General features: G+C 35.7%; 1 protein-coding gene across 4 annotated transcripts in view; it reads left to right on the forward strand.

Annotated features, from left to right (window-relative positions):
* Nucleotides 1-19,182, forward strand: part of tnip1 (TNFAIP3 interacting protein 1) — a 51,479-nt gene extending 32,297 nt beyond the window's left edge. For 3 of the 4 annotated variants that reach the window (XM_056471769.1, XM_056471768.1, XM_056471770.1), the window contains exons 12-18: nt 4,454-4,582; nt 5,574-5,699; nt 8,349-8,474; nt 8,630-8,709; nt 9,219-9,408; nt 11,462-11,546; nt 14,854-19,182. In XM_056471769.1, coding sequence (XP_056327744.1) covers nt 4,454-4,582; nt 5,574-5,699; nt 8,349-8,474; nt 8,630-8,709; nt 9,219-9,408; nt 11,462-11,546; nt 14,854-14,915 — 798 coding nt within the window. In that variant the 3' untranslated portion in view covers nt 14,916-19,182. Of the gene's footprint in view, nt 1-4,453; nt 4,583-5,573; nt 5,700-8,348; nt 8,475-8,629; nt 8,711-9,218; nt 9,409-11,461; nt 11,547-14,853 lie in introns of all 4 variants that reach the window. The other variant, XM_056471772.1, reaches the window with a different exon arrangement.
* The last annotated feature ends 2,285 nt before the right edge of the window (nt 19,183-21,467 follow it).

Below are 21,467 nucleotides of genomic sequence, written 5' to 3' on the forward strand. Positions count from 1 at the left end.
CTCCAGACAGAAACCCCTAATCAGTGCTTTTAAGTAGAGAGAAATTAATCCTGATTTTAAAGTTCAGTCCTTTTTCTCTATTTAATCAAGTAACCTACCTCGATGTTTATGGCTATGTCAACATTAATCCGGATAATTAAAAAAAAAAGTTGTGTGTTCATCTAAAAATGCTGCATGTCCATTGACCAACTAAAAGCTTCTCTAAAGTCCAGCGCAGAGCTCGTTAGTTCTGCGCCTATGCAGGTTCAAATGCTTAAACATTGCTTAATACACATATCTTTACATATGAAAACAATTAAATAATTAAAATGTTACAAAAATTATTATCTATATAAATATAAAAACCACTGCCTCCATGCCTCATCTCGGGGGGCTTTTTTCAGTTTATTTATGACAATCTGCATTAGTAAAATGTTGTTATTGTTAGAAGTTTAGATTTGTCCACCTGTGGGGTTTTGGAGACGTCTGCATCACCTTATGGGACATAAGAAGAGGACGTGTGTTTGGATAAAAAAAGTTTTTTGACCACACTTCATTATTATTGTTCATTTATTTGTTTGCTGAAATCAGTACTGAATTTAGAAATAGTTTTGAAACAAATCTTTGCGCTTAACATACAAAGTTAAATATGTAGACTAATGGATGTGTTCAGTGGAGTGAACAACAGCGTTTCCTTAACAACGAAAGTAAAGGAGTAAAGTATATAGTAAAAGTAAAGTGAGAAGAAAGTAAATGGGCTGAATAGAGGAGGCTCGTTCTTTATCCTCGCGCTGCAGATGTTGTTCCTCACTACGCCCACACATACACTACAGACAATTTAACTTACCCAATTCACCCTATACCACATGTCTTTGGACTTGTGGGGGAAACTGGAGCACACGGAGGAAACCCACGCCAACACTGGGAGAACTCCACACAGAAACGCCAACTGACCCAGTCAAGGCTCGAACCAGCGACCTTCTTGCTGTGAGGCAAACGTTCCGCCCACTGCACTACCATGCAGCTCTTATAGTATTAAATAAGTAAAAAAAATATTTATTTCATTAATATTTCTAGCCAGCTTTTACCGAACTTACAAAATTATCAAAAAGACCGAACTTTAAGTTCTTGCAGGGCTATTAGAATATTTGCTCATCTCCAACTCTTGATAGCTGCTGTATAATCGCAGCTCAGTGCAGACACAGCAGCTCGATGATGGAGCAGGGATTTTCTTTACTGCATTATTCATTTAACCTAACAAATATAATTCTTAAAACATCACTGTGCCTCTCGCGATCTGTTCTCTTGCTCATTCACTTTCGTCGCCATGATTTCCCGGGTCTTTATCTAATTCCCGGGCGTCACAGCACCACTATGAAGAGGCCTATGCGGGAGAATTGCAGAGCTTCCGGGAGAGGCCTTACGTTTGGATGAGACACTAGATAGTGGGGATAGCTATGATCACTGCTCTTGCATCACAGCAGCTCAAAACACTGGACATACAATGGTTGCACTTGCAACAAAGAGATCCTCACTCGCACAAGTCCCACCAAAAGACTGTATGAACTATATTTTAGCTGTTGTGGTGTGAGTACAGTGATCACTCACGCCCCCACACATCATTTACCTCTGCACTTGTTGTAGCACTGCTGATGAGCGCATGTGCGTCTTCCTCTGTGTGTAAACTCGTAAACAAACACTTGCGATCGGTTCATGAGATCGGCCAGATTGACGAGTAACAATCGAGTCGTGAAATGTCATTATCAGCCGATCGATCGGAGCATTCCTAGTTTGTTTTTAAAATATAAGTTTAGCTTTGTCTTATTTTGATATTTCGCAATGAAACATGCAGCAATAGTATAATAAAATAACATCTTTTCATTTACTATATATTTTTTTTCAGTCTTATTTTGTTAAAAATGTGAAAATCATTCATGAGAAAATCTAAATCTTCTCAGAATTTGTTTGAGTTGAGTGAATCGCTGCTTCCCTATTGATTCTAATTACTATAGTAAGCTTTTAGTGAGAAAGTAGTGTAACAAGGACACCTTAAACAGTGTTACCCTTTCAGTTTTTCGTTTGGGAATCACCAGACACTCCTCCAAATGACCCTATGACATTCTTAGTCTACAGTAAGAGTTTCCCTTTATTTCTCTCGGGGGACAGTCAGACATGTCTCAGATGAACTGCTTTATAGTTTAATAGACTGTCATGTGACGGCTGGTTTCATTTTCACATCCACGGCCTACTTATCATGCTTTTTAGGTTATTTATGAGTTAATGACAGCATTAGACAGGTTTTGTCAGCTTGAATCGCATCTGTGGCAGACCACAGATTTTCCATAGCGGACTCAAAACCACAGGCTGAAATGTAGTGTCTGATTCTAATGTCACGTACAGTAGAGAAAATGCGTTTGATTGATATCAAACTTGAATTGAACTTTTTAAAGGTCAGCATGAGTTTTGTGTGGGAAGGCTGTCATGTGGCAAGTGCTTTAACTGATTGTTTGTGCTTTTCCCCGGTGCATACCATACATATTTTACTGCGTTATTTATTATTCAGTGTCATGTGATGATTTCCATTTTGTTAAATATGCTTAAGATAGTTACAGATAAACTACAAAGAAATCTCTGAGCACTCAAATGTAACGATAGAGGGGCAAAAGATCATATCACAGTTGTTTTGCGAAGTTGGTTTTAGTATTTTGTCTATATTTTGACAAATATATTTTTTATATTTTTGATAAGTTGTCTGAGTAGTACAACCAAACTTATTTTCTTATTTTAAAAACAAACCTATATTGTAACAAAATATAAAATAAATAGTATTTAAGCGAAAATGGGTGAAGATTAAAAAAAAAATCTTTTTTTATTATTATTATTTTTATCTACCCGCCAAATGCAGGTAGATTTCAGCGGTGGCGGGTAAGACAGACACTTCCACTAGCCATTTTGGTTGGTTGAAAATAATTTTCCCAGATAATAATTCTGAAAAGCAGGGTTCGACAATAAGGATGGTCCAATATGCATGCAAAGGCGATCTTAGAATTGAGAAGCAACACGACTGACAAAAATAATTGCGTTCACAACTTCGCACGAGCAATAGAAAGCAGGTGAATGCCGAATGAGCGGATAATCAACAGCTGAGGTGATGCGCGCTACTGTTTAAAACGTGTGCGCGCTCCCGTTTCCTTGCGTGAAGCAACTGTGTATAAAAAAAACACAACTGATGTAATCGATTAACCATGTGTGTGTGATCATCCTTTCATTATCACACACGGTGTGTTTTTTACCTGCTTTCTTTTGTGTTAATATGGTTTAATTATAATTTTTTACAATAACATTGCTTTAATATGAGATTAACTCCCCATTTATGTGTAGTTAACTGGTGATCTGGGACCTTTAGCCAGGACAGATTACTGTGCATATGTTTTGTTAAATAAAAGTATAGTATACAGCTATATTTAGCTTGTTTTGACACATTTAAAATTTGTGGCTAAGAAATAGTTAATTGTTTATGTTTGGTGTGGTCAGAGATAAATCCTTCATTTTGAGCACTAAAAATTATACAAAATGAAAGCTAATTGTGACACTATGAAACCATGACCCATTTGCTCATGATCATTGAGCTCATACACGACACACAATGAGTTAAATGAATGAGGAGGCATGTGGAGATAACACAAAATCTAAATCAAGTAATTTTAGCATGTCAAAGTCATATTTATGTGTATAAAATATATTTTTCCAACAATAAACTTGTGGCTAGTGAACATGGCGAGTGGCTAGTAATGTTAGAAAACTTCTAGCCATAGTGGCTGGTGATCAAAAAAGTTAATGTCAAGTCCTGTATATAACAAAAAACAAAACAAAGATTTATATTACAAATGCTCATTCTGCAATCATTCTGCTGTGGCGACCCCTGATTAATAAAGGGACTAAGCCGAAAAGAAAATGAATGAATGAATGAATGAACGAATGAACGAACGAACGAACGAACGAATGAATGAATGAATGAATGAATGAATTTACAATATGATTAATGACATCACGGTGGCGCAGTGGGTAGCACGATCGCCTCACAGCAAGAAGGTCTCTGGTTCGAGGCCGGCTCGGTCAGTTGGCGTTTCTGTGTGGAGTTTGCATGTTCTCCCCCGGGTTGACGTGGGTTTCCTCTGGGTGCTCAGGTTTCCCCCACAGTCCAAAGACATGTGCTACAGGTGAAATGGGTAAGCTAAATTAGCCGTAGTGTAAGTTTGTTAATGCAAGAGTGTATGGATGTTTCCCAGTGATGGGTTGCGGCTGGAATGGCATCCGCTGCGTAAAACAAGTTAATATTGAGAAGTTGTACTTAAACTAAAGTCTTACCATTTTTTGTTCTATTGTCTGTGAATACACGTCCCTGATGTTATTTCAGTGTACATGTGACTTCGTTTTGGCCCACCCTTATATTCCTGTATGTGTGTTTTCATAGGGCGAGAAGGAGTGCCTCACCTCAGAGACGTGTGAGCTAAAACAAAAAGTGCGTTACCTGCAGGACCAGTTGCTGCCACTTACTAAACAAAGAGAATATCAAGAGAAGGAGATCCAGCGGCTCAACAGGGTCAGTCACAGAACACTCATGCATGAATGCAAAATTACATAGGCATGGTCTGGTTTAACATTCTGATATTATGATAATCATTGATAAAAATGTCATGCTTTCACGGTATTGTGATTACTGCTCTAAAACTGGCTTTTAAATGTCTGGGTAAAACAAACAACAACATATGTTAATAATTCTGACCTCAACTGTATCATATGAGAAGCACTTATCGCAAACAGATGCTCTATATGATAATTACTAACCTGTCTATGAACCTGCCAACATTTGTCTCTGAAAATTCCAGGAGGATGTAGGTGTCGAGGGTGAGGTGTCTGAATAACACATTTGAGAACTGGGTTACTTTGCTATGCAGCGTAAATGCACTATGCATCTACTATGCACTGGGTTTCGAGCGGCCGCTGCGTTGGCGATCTGAGGGTGTTACAGACTGTTCCAAAAAACTGATGATCGGGGGGTTGGGGGATGAAATTATGGGAGTTTTCCGGGAGAAATAACAGAATAGGTGGGTGGCGGGATATGGTCTGAAATACGGGAGACTCCCGGGAAAAACGGAAGTGTTGGCCGGTAATAGCGTACTGTAATGTCTGCAACTATATAAAGCTACTGAAAACTGACCTAAAATGTACATTTAGGCCTTATATTTGGGTTCAAAAACAATATGAATCAAATATAGTCTGTGCAAACTTCTAATTAGTATCTCTATTATTCACAAACCAATGTAACCTCTTGTTAAAAAGTAATTCTGAGTTCGTAAAAGCACAAAAGTAATGATAATAGTTCAGGATTGCTGTTTATTCGTGTTTTGGGTTGCTGAAAGAATCAATTGCCGCCATACTGCTCAGTGAAAACAGGCCATTATTTCCTTGTTGCATTAAGGAACACTTCTCATTCTTATATGCTGGTTTGGTGCACAAGAGGTGTTTCTTATGATTATCAATTACTGTGCTGAAAGATGCAAACGTTCTGATTGTGCTATTTTTTTTAATAGGCATTAGAGGAAGCTTTGAACCTGCACTCTCCCTCGTCCACACAGCCAGGAATAAATCTGGGAGAAGGTGTTGCCAACCTGAGACAGCAGGAGCTGCACACACAGATCGCTGTACTGAAGGAGCAGGTATAAAACACATGGAGACTTCCTAGTGCACAGTGATGTAAACAGAATATTAGGACATCCTATGAAATTCTAGTTTTTCTCACTCACTTTTCTTCGGCTTAGTCCTTTATTTATCAGGGGTTGCCACAGCAGAACGAACCCAGGGTGTCCACAGGGTCTTGAAAAGTCTTAAATTCACTGAAATATTGTATTTTAGGACTTAAATCATCTTAAACGGGTTGTTATTTTTCCTATTTCCATGTAAAGTTGCCCATTCGGTAACAGTCTGACCGTCTAATGAACACCCCCTCTAGTAAAGCGTTACTAAAAATAGCAAAGAAAATAAAAACAAATTAAAAGCCAATGAATACCTACTGTGCATTTACACAAGTATCCATGTAGACGCACATATGCACATAAAAACTATACAATGAAAATAAATAAATATATAAAGATTACAAAACATATCCACCATTTTCACCTACATTTCTTCTATTATCTCATCAAGTTTATCTAAATTATTAATATTAAAAACATTAAAAGGGCACCAGGCATCTCCAAAAAACTGTCTTTAATAATAAAAAGCACACATTTTTAATCTACTTCCTGAGAAAAACTACTCGCAGTCATTTGAGTGTGTATAGTTCATTACTTTACCATGCATAACCCTAACCCAAATGCTCTAGGGGCCACTGTTTATATACACTGTGGTCAGATGTACTCAAATAGTGAATGAGCTTTTCAGGACACTCAAGTCTTCTCATTGCGTCAGATTTGATCAGAGGATCTCGAGTAGTCGAGGCTTTACTCACTGAATTGATACTTAGACTTCTCGCCTCATTTATCAAAGCTGCTTCTTAAGAAATGAGTGTTGATCTTCCACTGAGTCATAAAGAGCTCAGTTTGCTGAACTACAGCAGCGTCTGCAGAGATCCACCAGGGTTATTTTAGTACATTTAAAGCTAAAACTATTGGTCAAAAACATTTTTAGGTTGAGTTGAGGTATACTTTATTGTCCTTTGCAGGAAATTTGTCTTTTTACTCAGTTCTCGTGTAGTAATAATAATAATATTAATTAATAAAAAAACATGTACCATGTTTTAATATTAATAAACATGGTGTAATATTCACCAACAGTTTTACATTTTAAAATACAATCAAGGTGTTTTTTTGTTGACTGAAATAAAATATATATTCACAATAAATGAAAACCTATAATAGTCACTGAATAACTAACTGAAATAAAATAATAATCATTTCAAAAATCTCATTCGGATCTGAAAAATCTTTTTTACACTAAGAAAAAATGTTTCTACTGAGAAATGTTCACTGAAAGGTTCTTTGATGAACCAAAAATGTTTCTTCTATGGCTTGCAAACTCCACACAGAAACGCCAACTGATCCAGCCGAGGCTCGAACCAGCGACCTTCTTGCTGTGAGGCGACAGCATTACCTACTGCGCCACTGCATCGCCCATATTAAATAATAATAATCATAATTAAAAATAATAATAATTAACAAAATAAGAGTTTCAGAATTAACAAGCACTCATTCTGTTGTGGAAAATCTGAGCTGCGGCTGTTTAAAGAAACACCAGTAGATGCGCTTTTACACACAAACCCATCAGTCAAGAGCAGGATTATATTCAGAAACAAGTTTTCTAAATAAACCAAAAATAAGTTTCTTAATTTGTCAAAAATATTCGATAGTGTGCCAAAAAAGTGGTTCGGTTCGGTACGCCTTTTGACAGTGGAAACGGCTATAAAACCGTACAGTACTGTACCATACCACTCTGGAAACAGGCCATTATATAATTTTGGTTTCAGCGTAGGCTTGTCACGATACTGGAATTCGGTACCAATCAATACTGAAATTTTAAAAGCCTCCATTTCCTGCTAATATTTAAGCACTGATTTTCCATTGTGTTCATGTGCTCAACAGAAATTACTGTGATTGGCTGTGAAGGTCATCAGTTCACCGAACTCACCACTGTTTACTGAGTGTAACCACAGATACAGGAACACTGGAGCATTTTAAAGCTGTGATTCATCAGCAGATCGCTCGTATGTCAGCTTATAGACAAAACAGCTGATCAACATGACTTTAAAATGCTCTATCTGTGTTTACACTCCGTAAACCGCGGTGAGTTTGGTGAACCGTTGATCTTCACAGCCAATCACAGTCATTTCTGTTGAGCACATGAACACAATGGCAAATCAGCGCTGTTTAGGAAGGTGCTCAACAGTGTTCAAATGTTCGCAGGAAATGGACGTTTTAAAGATTTCAGTATTGATTGGTACTGAAATCCAGTATCGTGACAACACTCAATCAATATTTGTTCAAGCAATTAAATAAAAGAAAATTATTACTACGAGTTTTACACAAGAGTTAATGTAAACTGTGCAAGCACTGAACTTTACTTTAGTCAACACTCAACGTGTTCTGTTAACTCTGCTATACTACAGTTACTAAAACTGAAGCTAAATATAGAAAAACTAAATAGAAGTGTGTTCACAAAATAAAAATAAATAAATAAATAAAATCAATAATGAAGCAAACTAAAACTAAACTGAAATGTGCAGCAAATAAAAAAAATAGTACTGAAATGAAAGCCATTTTCAAAATGCTAAACAGTAATAACCTTGGCGATCACACCTGTGTGTTTCTCAGGTGAAGATCTTCGAGGAGGACTTCAGGAAGGAAAGAAGCGATCGAGAGCGTATGAATGAAGAGAAAGAAGACTTGAGGCGGCAGGTGGAGCGGCTGCAGGGTCAAATGACCAATCTGACCAATCAGGTCAGCACACTTCAATTCAGTTCATCTTTATTTCTAAAGTGCTGATGTATGTAGATTGTGTCAAAACAGCTTAACATAGATGAAGTGCCTTATGATTAAATTGAGTTCATCATGAGACCCGAGTACTGAATTCAGTGTGTGTGTGTGTTTCTCAGCTTCATCAAGCACAGAATGAGTGTCAGCGAGAGCGAGCTGAGAGGTGTAAACTGGAGAGACTGCAGATGCAGCATAAACAGGTAACTCAAATGTGCCTCAACAGCACCACCTTGTGGTAGAAATGAACAGATTCACACAGGGATGCCAGGTATTCGCAACAAAACAAGTGAAATGGCCAACCGGAAAATATTCATACAAAAAATACACTTATACCTCTCTATCATAACAAAGTAATGACATCATATTTCATACATAGCGTATTTAACTATTAGTTTCTTACTCGGGTCATTGTTTCTGAAGCATGTGCATTCGTTGGACAAATGTAAATGAATGTAACCTGCTTTAGTAACAATTGTTATAGATAATGTCTGAGTAACAACAACAAAAATCTGTAACCTAATGCCAACAAAGAAAAATGTGAAAGAAAATCTTCAGCGTCCGAGACGTTAATATTTTACTACTAAAATAATACTGTAAAGCATAATTACCTCGTCATCACACATCTGACAGATTACAAGCAATGATGTAGTTGGCTGTCTGATCTAAAGACAGTGGGAGCTTATGGAGATTTTTGTTTTGGGATGTTTTGGAGGGACAACAGGAAAGGAGGACGTCTGACCCTACATCTAATGCCCCCAATGGCCCGATGAGTCCTCCATACTGTGGGCCATTTGTGCAGGTGGGCCATCAGGGTCTGGAGGGGTGGCCTATTCACTTCCCACCCCGCATGCCTAACATCAGCACAGCACCCGGCAGAGACTTCCAACCCGTCAATCCTGTGAGTCTATCATGATGATTATAATACGCATCTTTAATTTCCCATTCCACACCATAAACACTTCTTTTAAAGGGATAGTTCACCCAAAAATGAATATTCTGTCATCATGTACTCACTTGATCCAAACCTGTTTGAGTTTCTGTCTTCTGTTTTTAATCCATTTCTCATTCCACACCAAAAACACTTATTTTAAAGGGATAGTTCACCCAAAAATAAACAAATTCAGTTGTTAAATCACTTGATCCAAACCTGTTTGAGTTTCTGTCTTCTGTTTTTAATCCGTTTCCCATTTCACACCAAAAAAAGTGATTTTAAAGGGATAGTTCACCCAAAAATGAATATTCTGTCATCATTTACTCACTTGATCCAAACCTGTTTGAGTTTCTGTCTTCTGTTATTAATCTATTTCCCATTCCACACCAAAATCACTTATTTTAAAGGGATAGTTCACCCAAAAATGAATATTCTGTCATCATTTACTCACTTGATCCAAACCTGTTTGAGTTAAGATATTTTGAAGAATGCTGAAAATCTGTAACCATTGACCTCCATAGTATTTGTTTTCATGCTTTTGAAGTCAATGGTTACAGGTTTTCAGCATTCTTCAAAATATCTTCTTTTCTGTTCAACAGATGAAAGGAACTCATAAAGGTTTATAATCACTTGAGGGAGAGTAAATAGTGAGTACTTTTTCTTTTTTGGGTGAACCGTCCCTTTAATATTAATTTCAAATTAAATTAAAATATTTATTATTTATATTATAATACAAATATATTATTAAATATATTATTTCTTTTTTTTATTATTATTTTTTAGGGTTTTTCACCTTTATTGAGATAGGACAGTGGAGGTTACAGACAGGAAAGTATTGGGAGCAGAAAGAGGGGAAGGGTCGGCAAAGGACCTCGAGCTGGGAATCGAACTCGGGTCGCCGTGAGCACCTAGTGCTATATGTCGGCGCACTTAACCACTAGGCTACTGACACCGTAATATAATATTTCTAACCACTCGGTTAGTGGGCTACACAGTGGCCCAGTGGGTAGCATGTTCGCCTCACAGCAAGAAGGTCGCTGGTTCAAGCTTCTGCTGGGTCAGTTATCATTTCTGTGTGGAGTTTGCATGTTCTCACCGTGTTGGCGTGGGTTTTCTCCTGGTTTCCCCCACAAGTCCAAAGACATGTGGTACATGTGAATCGGGTAGGCTAAAATGTCCGTAGTGTACAAGTATGTATGGATGTTTCCCAGTGATGGGTCGCAGCTGGAAGGGCATCTGCTGTGTAAAACATGTGCTGGATAAGGTGGCGGTTCATTGCACTGTGGCAACCCCCAGATTAATAAAGGGACTAAGCCAAAAAGAAAATGAATGAATGAAAGTTGGTGGTTCATTCTGCTGTGGCGACCCCTGATTATTAAAGGACTAAGCCGAAAATAAAATGAATAAGTGAATGAAATATTAAAATAATAAAACTAAACAAATATTGCAATAATAATTCTAATTAATTAGATTTATTCTTGACCTTGAAGTATTGATTTTTGTTTTAGAATTGAGTAACTTATTTAAATTAGTTTAGATTTTCATATTTTGCATTTATTGAAAGTTTTCATATATTTTCATGCTCTGTATATTCGATTCTTTTATTTTAAACAACATACATTGCTTTCATTTTAGTTCACTAAAAATAACCCTAATTTAAATCAGCAGGACTCAACATAGTATATTTTTTATGATTTGGCTTTTATTTCTGCACTTTTTAATGCTGATAAAAAAATTTACTGATCAATTTGCTTCCTTAATATCCTGTAAACTGACCCAAATATATAATTCCAGCACCTTCAAGCGGTAAACCACATGTGGTGGGAAAAAACAAAACAATACGTGACTGTCATGATTTATACAAACAGGGTTTTACAAGAGGCTTCAGTGTGCAGAAGTGAACATAGATCGAAACTGTTGCTCTCTCAGTGTGTATGTTTGTAAGGATAGCGAACTTAGCTTTGCTGTGTGTGTGTGTGTGTGTGTGTGTGTGTGTGTGTGTGTGTGTGTGTGTGTTCAGGGTTTTCCCTGGCAGTCGTCTTTCCCACAACCACGTGGTTCAAGAGGACAAGCAGACACAGCTAGAGCCCCGCCAGAAACAGCAGGTAAGCAAGCTTTGTTTAAACGGAGGGCTTTCAGTATTTTTCCAATGACAAACTATTGTTAAGTTTCGCATGAAATAAACAGAAGATCAACACTTGTGTAATATTAAAGATCCTGAAAATAAAATGGTGCAACATGAGTAAACTGTTTAGATTGTAAACACAAGTGAGCTCCACTTTCAGTAGACGTTTCCCAGAAAGAGCAGGTATAAACGGCCAGACAGAAAATTTTATATATATATATATATATATATATATATATATATATATATATATATATATATATATATATATAGATATTGTAGAATCCTAAAAATCATTTTATAATTATTTAATAAAATTGTTCTTTAACTTAATTTGTTAAGAAACATTTAGGGTGGCAGCATCAATGATTATAATGATTTTATTTTAAGTCTGAAAGACTTATTTGGGTTAATATTTAGGTTATTTACTAAAATATATCATTTAAATTGTTCATAAAGCTAAATGTAGTAAATAGTCTGTATAAAAAAGGTTGAAAATAAACCTGTGCAGACAAGCCAGACTTTATAACCAGATGATTTAACAAAACATGATTACTGCAGTAAAATAAAAGATCCTGAAAATAAAATGGTGCAACATGAGTAAACTGTTCAGATTGTATTTTCTGAAATTCAAGTTTATTTTAAGGGTTTTTGACAGGTAAAATGTGAACATTTAAAAGAGCATTTCTATATAGAGTTAATTATTTTTTATAGTTTACTTATATTTGATGATAAACAACTCTTTTGTAAGGTAAATAGTAGCAGAGTCCAGTGTTTCCTCTAGTATTTTTTCCAGCTGTGGCGGCAGGCCTTTTTTACACAGATCTACCAACTACCTGTGGCGTTATTTCAATGACAAATGCCGTGAGCGCAGTATTACAAGATCGCATTCGCATTTGTGTAATAGCTTACGAGCATTATTTGTTAAGAAACATTTAGGGTGGCAGCATCAATGATTATAATTATTTTGTTTTAAGTCTGTAAGACTTATTTGGGTTAATATTTAGGTTATTTACTAAAATATGTCATTTAAGTTGTTCATGAAGCTAAATGTAGTAAATAGTCTGTATAAAAAAGGTTGAAAATAAACCTGTGCAAGCAAGCCAGACTTTATAACCAGATTATTTAACAAAACATGATTACTGCAGTAAAATATGTGTAGTCTTTTAATAATCATGATGTGTACCGGAGAGAGCAGGTATAAAAAGTTCATTGTTTGTTTTGAAACTTTTGAATCGGAATTTGTCTAATAATAAACCAAAAACACACGTGGTTGTTGTAATGAGGTGAACTCGGCCAATCGTGTAATATCGGTGTCGTCATCAGAGCTCGTGCAGTCGCTCTTCAGATGCTGCAGGGCCTAAATCAGTTGTCTGATCTGAGAGCGCTGTCATGGTACTTTAATGCCACATGTGACAGTCACGTGGCGTCGGCGCAGCATCAAACCGGACAAAATTTCTATCAAGCATGCACCGCTTTAAGGCAGATTTCGATCGATCTGCGCAGGTCTGCCTGCGCGCCAATTTCCTCTGCTCGTGCACAAAACTTCATTCACGCCCCCTCAAATATACACTGCTCAAGCGCAGATCTTCTTGTGCGCTCTCAAATAAACGCTGCTGAAGTGTGATTTAGTGCGTCAATGTAACGAGTATGTCTCCAACATTTATTAGATTTGCTAGGAATATTTATGAATGTCTCCAATAGACCTACAGAGCGATATTAATGCATCCTGAAGTAAAGTGAAACAGCTGTACGTCGTGTTTGCTGGCCTCACGCATCGCACACCTGTCAGTCAGCCAGCATATAAAGTTCGCGCTGTTATAATTCACTTACCTTTTAATACACTTTGGTGCAACTATCACCTGCCATTAAAAAAAAAACATGACTGAATGTGTTGAATGAGAAGCTGTAATGTAGCCGTGGCGGGATCAATTTTGGCGTGGCGCCCCGCCATGGAAGAATGAATGTAGCCGAAACCATGGAGTCAATTTCTTATTGCTATCAACTGAGTATGTATTTTGGCAGAGTACATCTAAAGTTCCTCTGAACAGAGTTTAAAAAAATAGCAGAGTCAATTTCTATCAGCTCTCAATGGAGTAAAATAGTGGCAGAGTAAATTTGTAGTTCCTCTGAACAGAGTTAAAAAATGAGCAGAGTCAAATTCTTATAGCTCTCAATGGAGTAAAATAGTATGAGAGTAAATGTCAAAAGACACAAAATAGAGTCAAATATGTAATGAAAGAGTAAAATATTTGCTCAAAATAGAGTCAAATTACCTCTGAAAAAATGACTCTATTAAAAGAGCAAGTTTTACTCTCTAGAGAGGGACCAAATGTTATCTTTTAGAGCAGGGGTCACCAAACTTGTTCCTGGAGGGCCGGTGTCCTGCAGATTTGAGCTCCAACCCTAATCAAACGCACCTGAATGAGCTAATCAAGGTCTTACTAGGTATACTTGAAACACCCACCCAGGTGTGTTAAGGCAAGTTGGAGCTAAAACCTGCAGGGACACCGGCCCTCCAGGACTGAGATTGGTGACCCCTGTTTTAGAGAGTAACATTTTCTTTAATTTGAGTAAATTTTACTCAGGAAAATGTACTGTGTGTGCCCCATAAGGTGATGCAGACGTCTCCAAAACCCCACAGGTGGACAAATCTAAACTAGTTTTTATTAAAACAAATGTGAATATGCAGATAATAAATAATACTGCTAATAATAATAACATTACACTAATGCAGATTATCATGAATAAACTGAAAAAGCCCCCTGAGATGAGGCATGGAGGCAGAGGTTTTTATATTAATGCAGAAAATAATCAGTTTTGTAATCCTTTATTGTTTTCATATGTAAAAATATTTGTGTGTTGCTGTACATCCTGTGTGTAATCAGCAATGTGTAGGTGTTTGAATTCTCATAGGTGCATAACTAACACGCTCTGCACTGGACTTTAGAGCAGCTTTTAGTTGGTCAATAATGCTGTCTATTTCAGTTCCTTAAAATAGCAACGTGCCAACAATGCGCCTTAACACACCTCTATTTTAGTCCAGCACACTAATGAGTCCACAAAGTGGCGCAAATGGATTTGCTATTTAAACAACATGGTGCAACATGTGAAAATTACTGTTGCGCTGCTCTGAAAACAGCAACAAATCACGCCACACACGTCTTGCACCAGGGGCCGTAGAGTTTCTATCTCTTTATTACATTTTATAAACAATATTCTGGAATATTTGGGTTGAGTTTGCGAAGTAAGTGCTGATTCTTAACTTGTTTCTTGTGTGTTTGCAGAAATGGGAGCAACTGGATTTGGCAAAAGGGAGCGTCAGAATGTTGACCCCGGAAAGCACTAACCACACACTCACTCACTCACTCTCTCCCTCACTCTCTCTCTCTCTCTCTTTCTCTCACTCAGTCTCTCTCTCTCTCTCTCTCTCTCTCTCTCTCTCTCCTAAATCTCTCTTGGCTTGTAGCATGATGCAGTTTTCATTTCTTCAGTTGGCATGGTGTGAACTATTGTTTTTTTTTTGTTTGTTTGTTAGTTTTCCCCCTGCTCTGTACATATCTATATCTACCACTGATGAAAAATGTTGTTTATATTATTCAGTTTTATAATCCTGTTTGTGAAACACTGTTCTGGCAAATTAAGAATATATATATATATACATTTATTATTTGAGCTTTTTATGATTGTTGAGGATTATCTGCTTAACGTATACCTCTATGCAGGAATTGAAGTCAGTTATTTAACGGATATTACCATTGAATGTTGTTTTTTATAGCAATCTACCTATAGAGTTATGATTGATCTCTATCAGAAAACATGTTTAGTGATTGTCGGATATGTTAGAAATGTGTTTTGGTATTTGTGTTTGCAATTAGAGAGAAAGAGAGAGAGAAAAAAACCGTGTCCCTAACCATAACTCTATAGGTGAATTGTACTGGAAATAGCTAACAGTAGAATGTGACTGAATGCACTGCAAAAATATGTGTTTCTTACTTAGTTTTGGTCTAGTTTCTGGTCTAAATATCAAAAAATTCTTTAATCAAGAAGCATTTTCTTGACATGCATTAAATATTGTTTGGTTTTCAGCAATAATGAGTCAAAATTGAGTGAGTTTTTCCCTTAAAACAAGCAAAATAATCCTTTTTAGCCATGTTTCCATTCAAAGATGCTAATTAAACTAATGCACAATTGGATTATTTTGGTTTCAAAGCTCAACTTTCGTTCTTTTAGCGAATCAAGATTTGTAAGAAGGGTCAAAATTAGTTTTTAATTTATTCACATCAACTTTAATTTACAGCAGTGAATTTATCAATACATAGAAAGCATATTTAATGCATGCAAACGTTTATTTATATTGGAGATTTCTGATTTCCATCATGGTAAACATGTCAGATAGCTATAGAAATGGAAATAAAACTACAAACCTTTATTATTTTAATATTTCATCTCACCTTTTTAATCAGAAACATTCTGAATGAGGAAATGGTAATAACTGTGCATTATTTACAGTCAGATAATTCAACTTTTAATGCTAAATAGTCCTGTTTTTGCTTTGAAATAAGATTATTTTGCTCACCCCGTTGCCAGATTTGCTTGTTTTAAAGAAAAACACTTCATTTGGACTCCTCATTTCTGAAAACAAGACAATATTTAATCTTGCTTTTTTTTAAACCATAAACATTCTGAACGGTGATTTTTATTTTCTTTGTTCACATCAACTTAAATTTACAACAGTGAATTATTTTTATACACTGAAAACATATTTAATGCAAGTATCTTTATGTTGGTGCGTTCTGTAATGCATGATAAATATGTCAGATAGCGATAGAAAAGAAATTAACTGGGCACATTCTAAACCTTTATTACTTTAATATTTAATCTCGCTTTTTTGAACCATAAACATTCTGAACTGTGATTTATTTTATTTTTTTACATTTTTCTTTGTTTACATCAACTCAAATTTACAACAGCGTATTTTTAATACACTGAAACCATATTTAATGCAAGTATGTTGGCGCCTTCTGTAAATCATGATAAATATGTCAGATAGCTACAGAAAATAAACTAACTGGGCACATTCTAATGTCAAACCTTTATTATTTTAATAATTAATCATGCTTTTTTTGAACCTTAAACATTCTGAACAGTGAAATAGTAATAAATGTGCATTATTTTCAGTCAGATAATTCAACTTTTAATACAAAATAGTCATGTTTTGAAATAAGATTATTTAGCTTACACCGTTGCCAGATTTGCTTGTTTTAAAGAAAAACACTTCATTTGGACTCCTCATTTCTGAAAACAAGACAATATTTAATCTTGCTTTTTTTTAAACCATAAACATTCTAAACAGTGAAATAGTAATAAATGTGCATTATTTTCAGTCAGATAATTAAACTTTTAATGCAAAATAGTCCTGTTTTTGCTTTGAAATAAGATTATTTTGCTTACACCGTTGCCAGATTTGCTTGTTTTAAAGAAAAACGGACTTCATTTGGACTCCTCATTTCTGAAAACAAGACAATATTTAATCTTGCTTTTTTTTTTAAACCATAAACATTCTGAACGGTGATTTTTATTATTTTTCTGTTCACAAACTTAAATTTACAACAGTGTATTTGTTAATGCACTAAAAAACATATTTAATGCAAGTAAAGTGTTTATTTATGTTGTTGCCTTCTGTAAATCGTGGTAAATATGTCAGATAGCAACAGAAAAGAAATTAACTTATGTCAAACCTTTATTATTTTAATAATTAATCTTGCTTTTTTTAACCATAAACATTCTGAACAGTGAAATAGTAATAAATGTGCGTTTTCAGTCAGATAATTCAACTTTTAATGCAAAATAGCCCTGTTTTTGCTTTGAAATAAGATTATTTTGCTTACACCGTTGCCAGATTTGCTTGTTTTAAAGAAAAACACTTCATTTGGACTCCTCATTTCTGAAAACAAGACAATATTTAATCTTGCTTTTTTTTTTTTAACCATAAACATTCTGAACGGTGATTTTTATTATTTTTCTGTTCACAAACTTAAATTTACAACAGTGTATTTGTTAATGCACTAAAAAACATATTTAATGCAAGTAAAGTGTTTATTTATGTTGTTGCCTTCTGTAAATCGTGGTAAATATGTCAGATAGCAACAGAAAAGAAATTAACTTATGTCAAACCTTTATTATTTTAATAATTAATCTTGCTTTTTTTAACCATAAACATTCTGAACAGTGAAATAGTAATAAATGTGCGTTTTCAGTCAGATAATTCAACTTTTAATGCAAAATAGCCCTGTTTTTGCTTTGAAATAAGATTATTTTGCTTACACCGTTGCCAGATTTGCTTGTTTTAAAGAAAAACACTTCATTTGGACTCCTCATTTCTGAAAACAAGACAATATTTAATTGTGTTTTTTTAAAGAATAAACGTTCACATTTATTATTTTTCTGTTCACATCAACTTAAATCTACAACAGCGAATTTAATACACAGAAATCATATTGAATCCAAGTGTCTTTATTTATGTTGTTGCCTTCTGTAAATCGTGGTAAATATGCCAGGAAGCTATAGAAAAGAAACTGAAATGAAAACTAATGTCAAACCTTTATTATTTTAATATATAACCTCGCTTTTCTGAACCGTAAACATTGTAAAAGAGGATTTTTATTTTTGTTTCTGTTCAAATAAACGTAAATTTACAACAGTGTATTTCTCAATACACTAAAAACCTATTTAATGCACGTAAAGTGTCTGTTTTTATTGGCGCCTTCTGTAAATCATGATAAATATGTCAGATAGCAACAGAAAAGAAAATAACTGGGCACATTTTAATGTCAAACCTTTATTATTTTAATATTAAGTCTTTTTTTTTTCATCCATAAACATTCTGATAGGAGAAATAGTTAAACAGTGCATTATATTCAGTCTGATAATTCAACTTTTAATGCAAAATAGTCCCGTTTTAGCTTTGAAATAAGATTATTTTGCTCACCCCGTTGCCAGATTTGCTTCTTTTAAAGAAAATTCACCTCATTTGGACTCCTCAGATTTCTGAAAGCAAGTCAATATTTTGTACTATTCCACAAAATGCTTCTTGATTTAAGAGTTTTTAGATAATTGTACAAAAAAAAACTAAGTAAGACCAGCATTTTTGTTTGTTGATTCCTCCATTGGCTGTGCTTGGGATGGTCACACACCCATACATGCACTGTTAATTGGTCACCTTCTGTCCCACTGTTTAATATGAAGCCATACACCAATCCCTTTCCATCTATTAGATTGTTTAACGAGTGCTTGTTGATCTTTCAGATGCTTATGATAGAAGAGGGTCTTCATCTGGACGCCAGAAGTGATATTGTAGTTTTGCTTAATATTGTTCAAGATTCAGTGTTCAGAAACATTATTCCTAATGTGCAAATGGAAGCGATAAGTTATTTATATCTATTGTTTTGACAGCTGAGTGTGTTTAATTGTCTTAATGTTGTCTTCAGTGTATTGTTTATTTTGTGTGTCTCCCTTTACATATTATAGCTACTGGAAGACTGTAGGACGTGAGTTTGTGTTTGTGCGCACACACACAATCACAGAAAGTGGGCCAGAATAAATAAGTTAATGCATCACGGTAGTTCAGCCCACTTTTTATTGCGCTCTTTCTTGATTTTGACCAAAAACTACACAACGTTGGAGGGTCATTAGGCAAGTCAGTGGTTTGTTCTAATAATAGGGGGGCTAATAATATTGACCTTAAAATATTGACCTTAAACTGCTTTTATTCTAGCCGAAATAATACAAATAAGACTTTTTCCAGAAGAAAAAATATTATAGGAAATACTGTGAAAAATTCCTTGCTCTGTTAAACATCATTTAGGAAATATTTAACAAAACAAATGAAATATTGCAGGATAATTTTGACTGTATAACCAAACTGGGTCCATTATTGCACTTTGCAACACTGTGGTACGTTTGTAATAAGATGATCAGGGTAATAACCACACACTATTCTCCCTGCTTTACGAGACAAGTCTCCAACTGCACTGACCAATGCTTTAAACCAAACGCAAAACGGTTTGTATGCCCACAAAAAAACTCCCAATTGGCTTGATTTCAGATATGGTGTGATATTAGTCATGTACATGTTTCAAAATAGGCATCGTGTGGACGAGTTAAGTGTTTTCAAGTGGACATGTGTTTGAGCTGGATTGCACTTTGAGACGTGAGCTTTATTCACTCGTTTCCATCAGTTTCTGCTTGTGCTTATTTTGGAATGACTTTTCGTTTTCCTCCAGAGGGTGAAAGCAGATCTCATGTGAAACTTTTGTAATTGATTAGTATAATAAATATATTCTAACTGTCTAGACCTCCAAATATTATTGTGTGGGACTTTATAGGTGCACGGTTTACATTACGGTCTGAAAACACAACAAGCGCTGTTGCCAACTAATTTTCGGAGGAGGTTACTATACTAAGCGGAGACGATTTCTTGCTAAAAGTTGCTAAATGACACTGCATTGCGTAAAGTTTGGTGTAGTTTGGGTCTTATGCAAGAGTTTGGCCACCCCTTGATCATTTTTATAATTGTAAGCCATAGCCTGCTGGCCTTTCAAATCAGCGATATATCATTTGGATATATTTTATGCGCTAGGGGATATATTTATGCGCTAAGCAACATTTAAATTCTGACATAACATTTGTTTAATCAACAGATGCAGTGCAATTTAAGTCTTAACAAAAACAGACAGGTGCAAATATTTAGGCACCCCAACAGAATATTCATCAATCTTTTGTAGAGCCAACTTTTGCTGAAATAACAGCCTGTAGTTGCTTCTTAAAGTCAAGGATAAGTCCCTAAAGTCTTGCTGAAGGCATTTTGGACTATTCGTCCTTGCAAAATTTCCCCAGATCAGTCAGATTTGATGGGTGCTGAGCATGTCCAAATCCAATCCAAATTCAATGATGTTCAAGTCTAGGGACTGGAATGGATATTCTAGATCATTGTATCATGTCTGAGCATGAATTCCTTGGTAGATCTGGAACTGTGCTTTGGGTCATTGTCCTGCCGTAACTTCAGCCTCTTGACTGATTCCTGAACATTGTTCTTCAGAATTTGCTGATACTGGAGTCCATGCGTCCTTTTACTGTGACATGGTTTCCAGTAGCTGTGCTTGCCGCACATCTGCACAGCATGATGGACCCTCCACCATATTTTACAGTAGGGATCATGTTCTTCTCCTGGAATGCTGTGTTTTTTTTTTTTACCGCAATGCAAAGCGCCTATGGTTGTGGCATCTGTCCACTGTATATTTTTCCAAAATGATTCAGGCTTGTCCAGATTAGCTTTTGAACACCTCAAATGACTCTTCTTGATGGCAGAATGCAGAAAAGTCTTCATCTGCATCACCCTCCACTGAGCTGATCTTTGTGAAGAGTGCACTAGACTGTGACGATGTACAATGCGATTATTAGCAGCAAGATATTCCTGGAGCTCTTTGGAGGTGGTCTGTGGTTTGTCTGTGACCATTCTTCTCCTTTGCTTCTCAGATATTTTTCTTGGTCTAGCACATCTTTCCTTCACCAGAATTGTTCCTGTGGCCTTCCATTTTCTTACTATATTTCTGACTGTGGAGATAGAGACTGTCAACCTCTTTGATAGCTTTGTGTATCCTTCTCCTAATTCCTGCTGATGAATTATCCTGGTCATTAGGAAGTTCTTTTGAGGTTCCCATGTTGCTACTTTAGGTTCACAATAAGGAGAAGCAAGCACAACTAGCCATCAGCTATCTTAATTATCCTTTTTTATGATTGGTTGCAACTGTGTTAGGATTGTTAAGGCTCATTGAGTCACTCAAATCAATTTGGTGTTGTTAATTAGCATTAAGGGACTAAAGGTTTTCAAATCCACACA

Source organism: Danio aesculapii, chromosome 14 (assembly GCF_903798145.1).
Source record: "Danio aesculapii chromosome 14, fDanAes4.1, whole genome shotgun sequence".
Taxonomy (NCBI): Eukaryota; Metazoa; Chordata; class Actinopteri; order Cypriniformes; family Danionidae; genus Danio; species Danio aesculapii.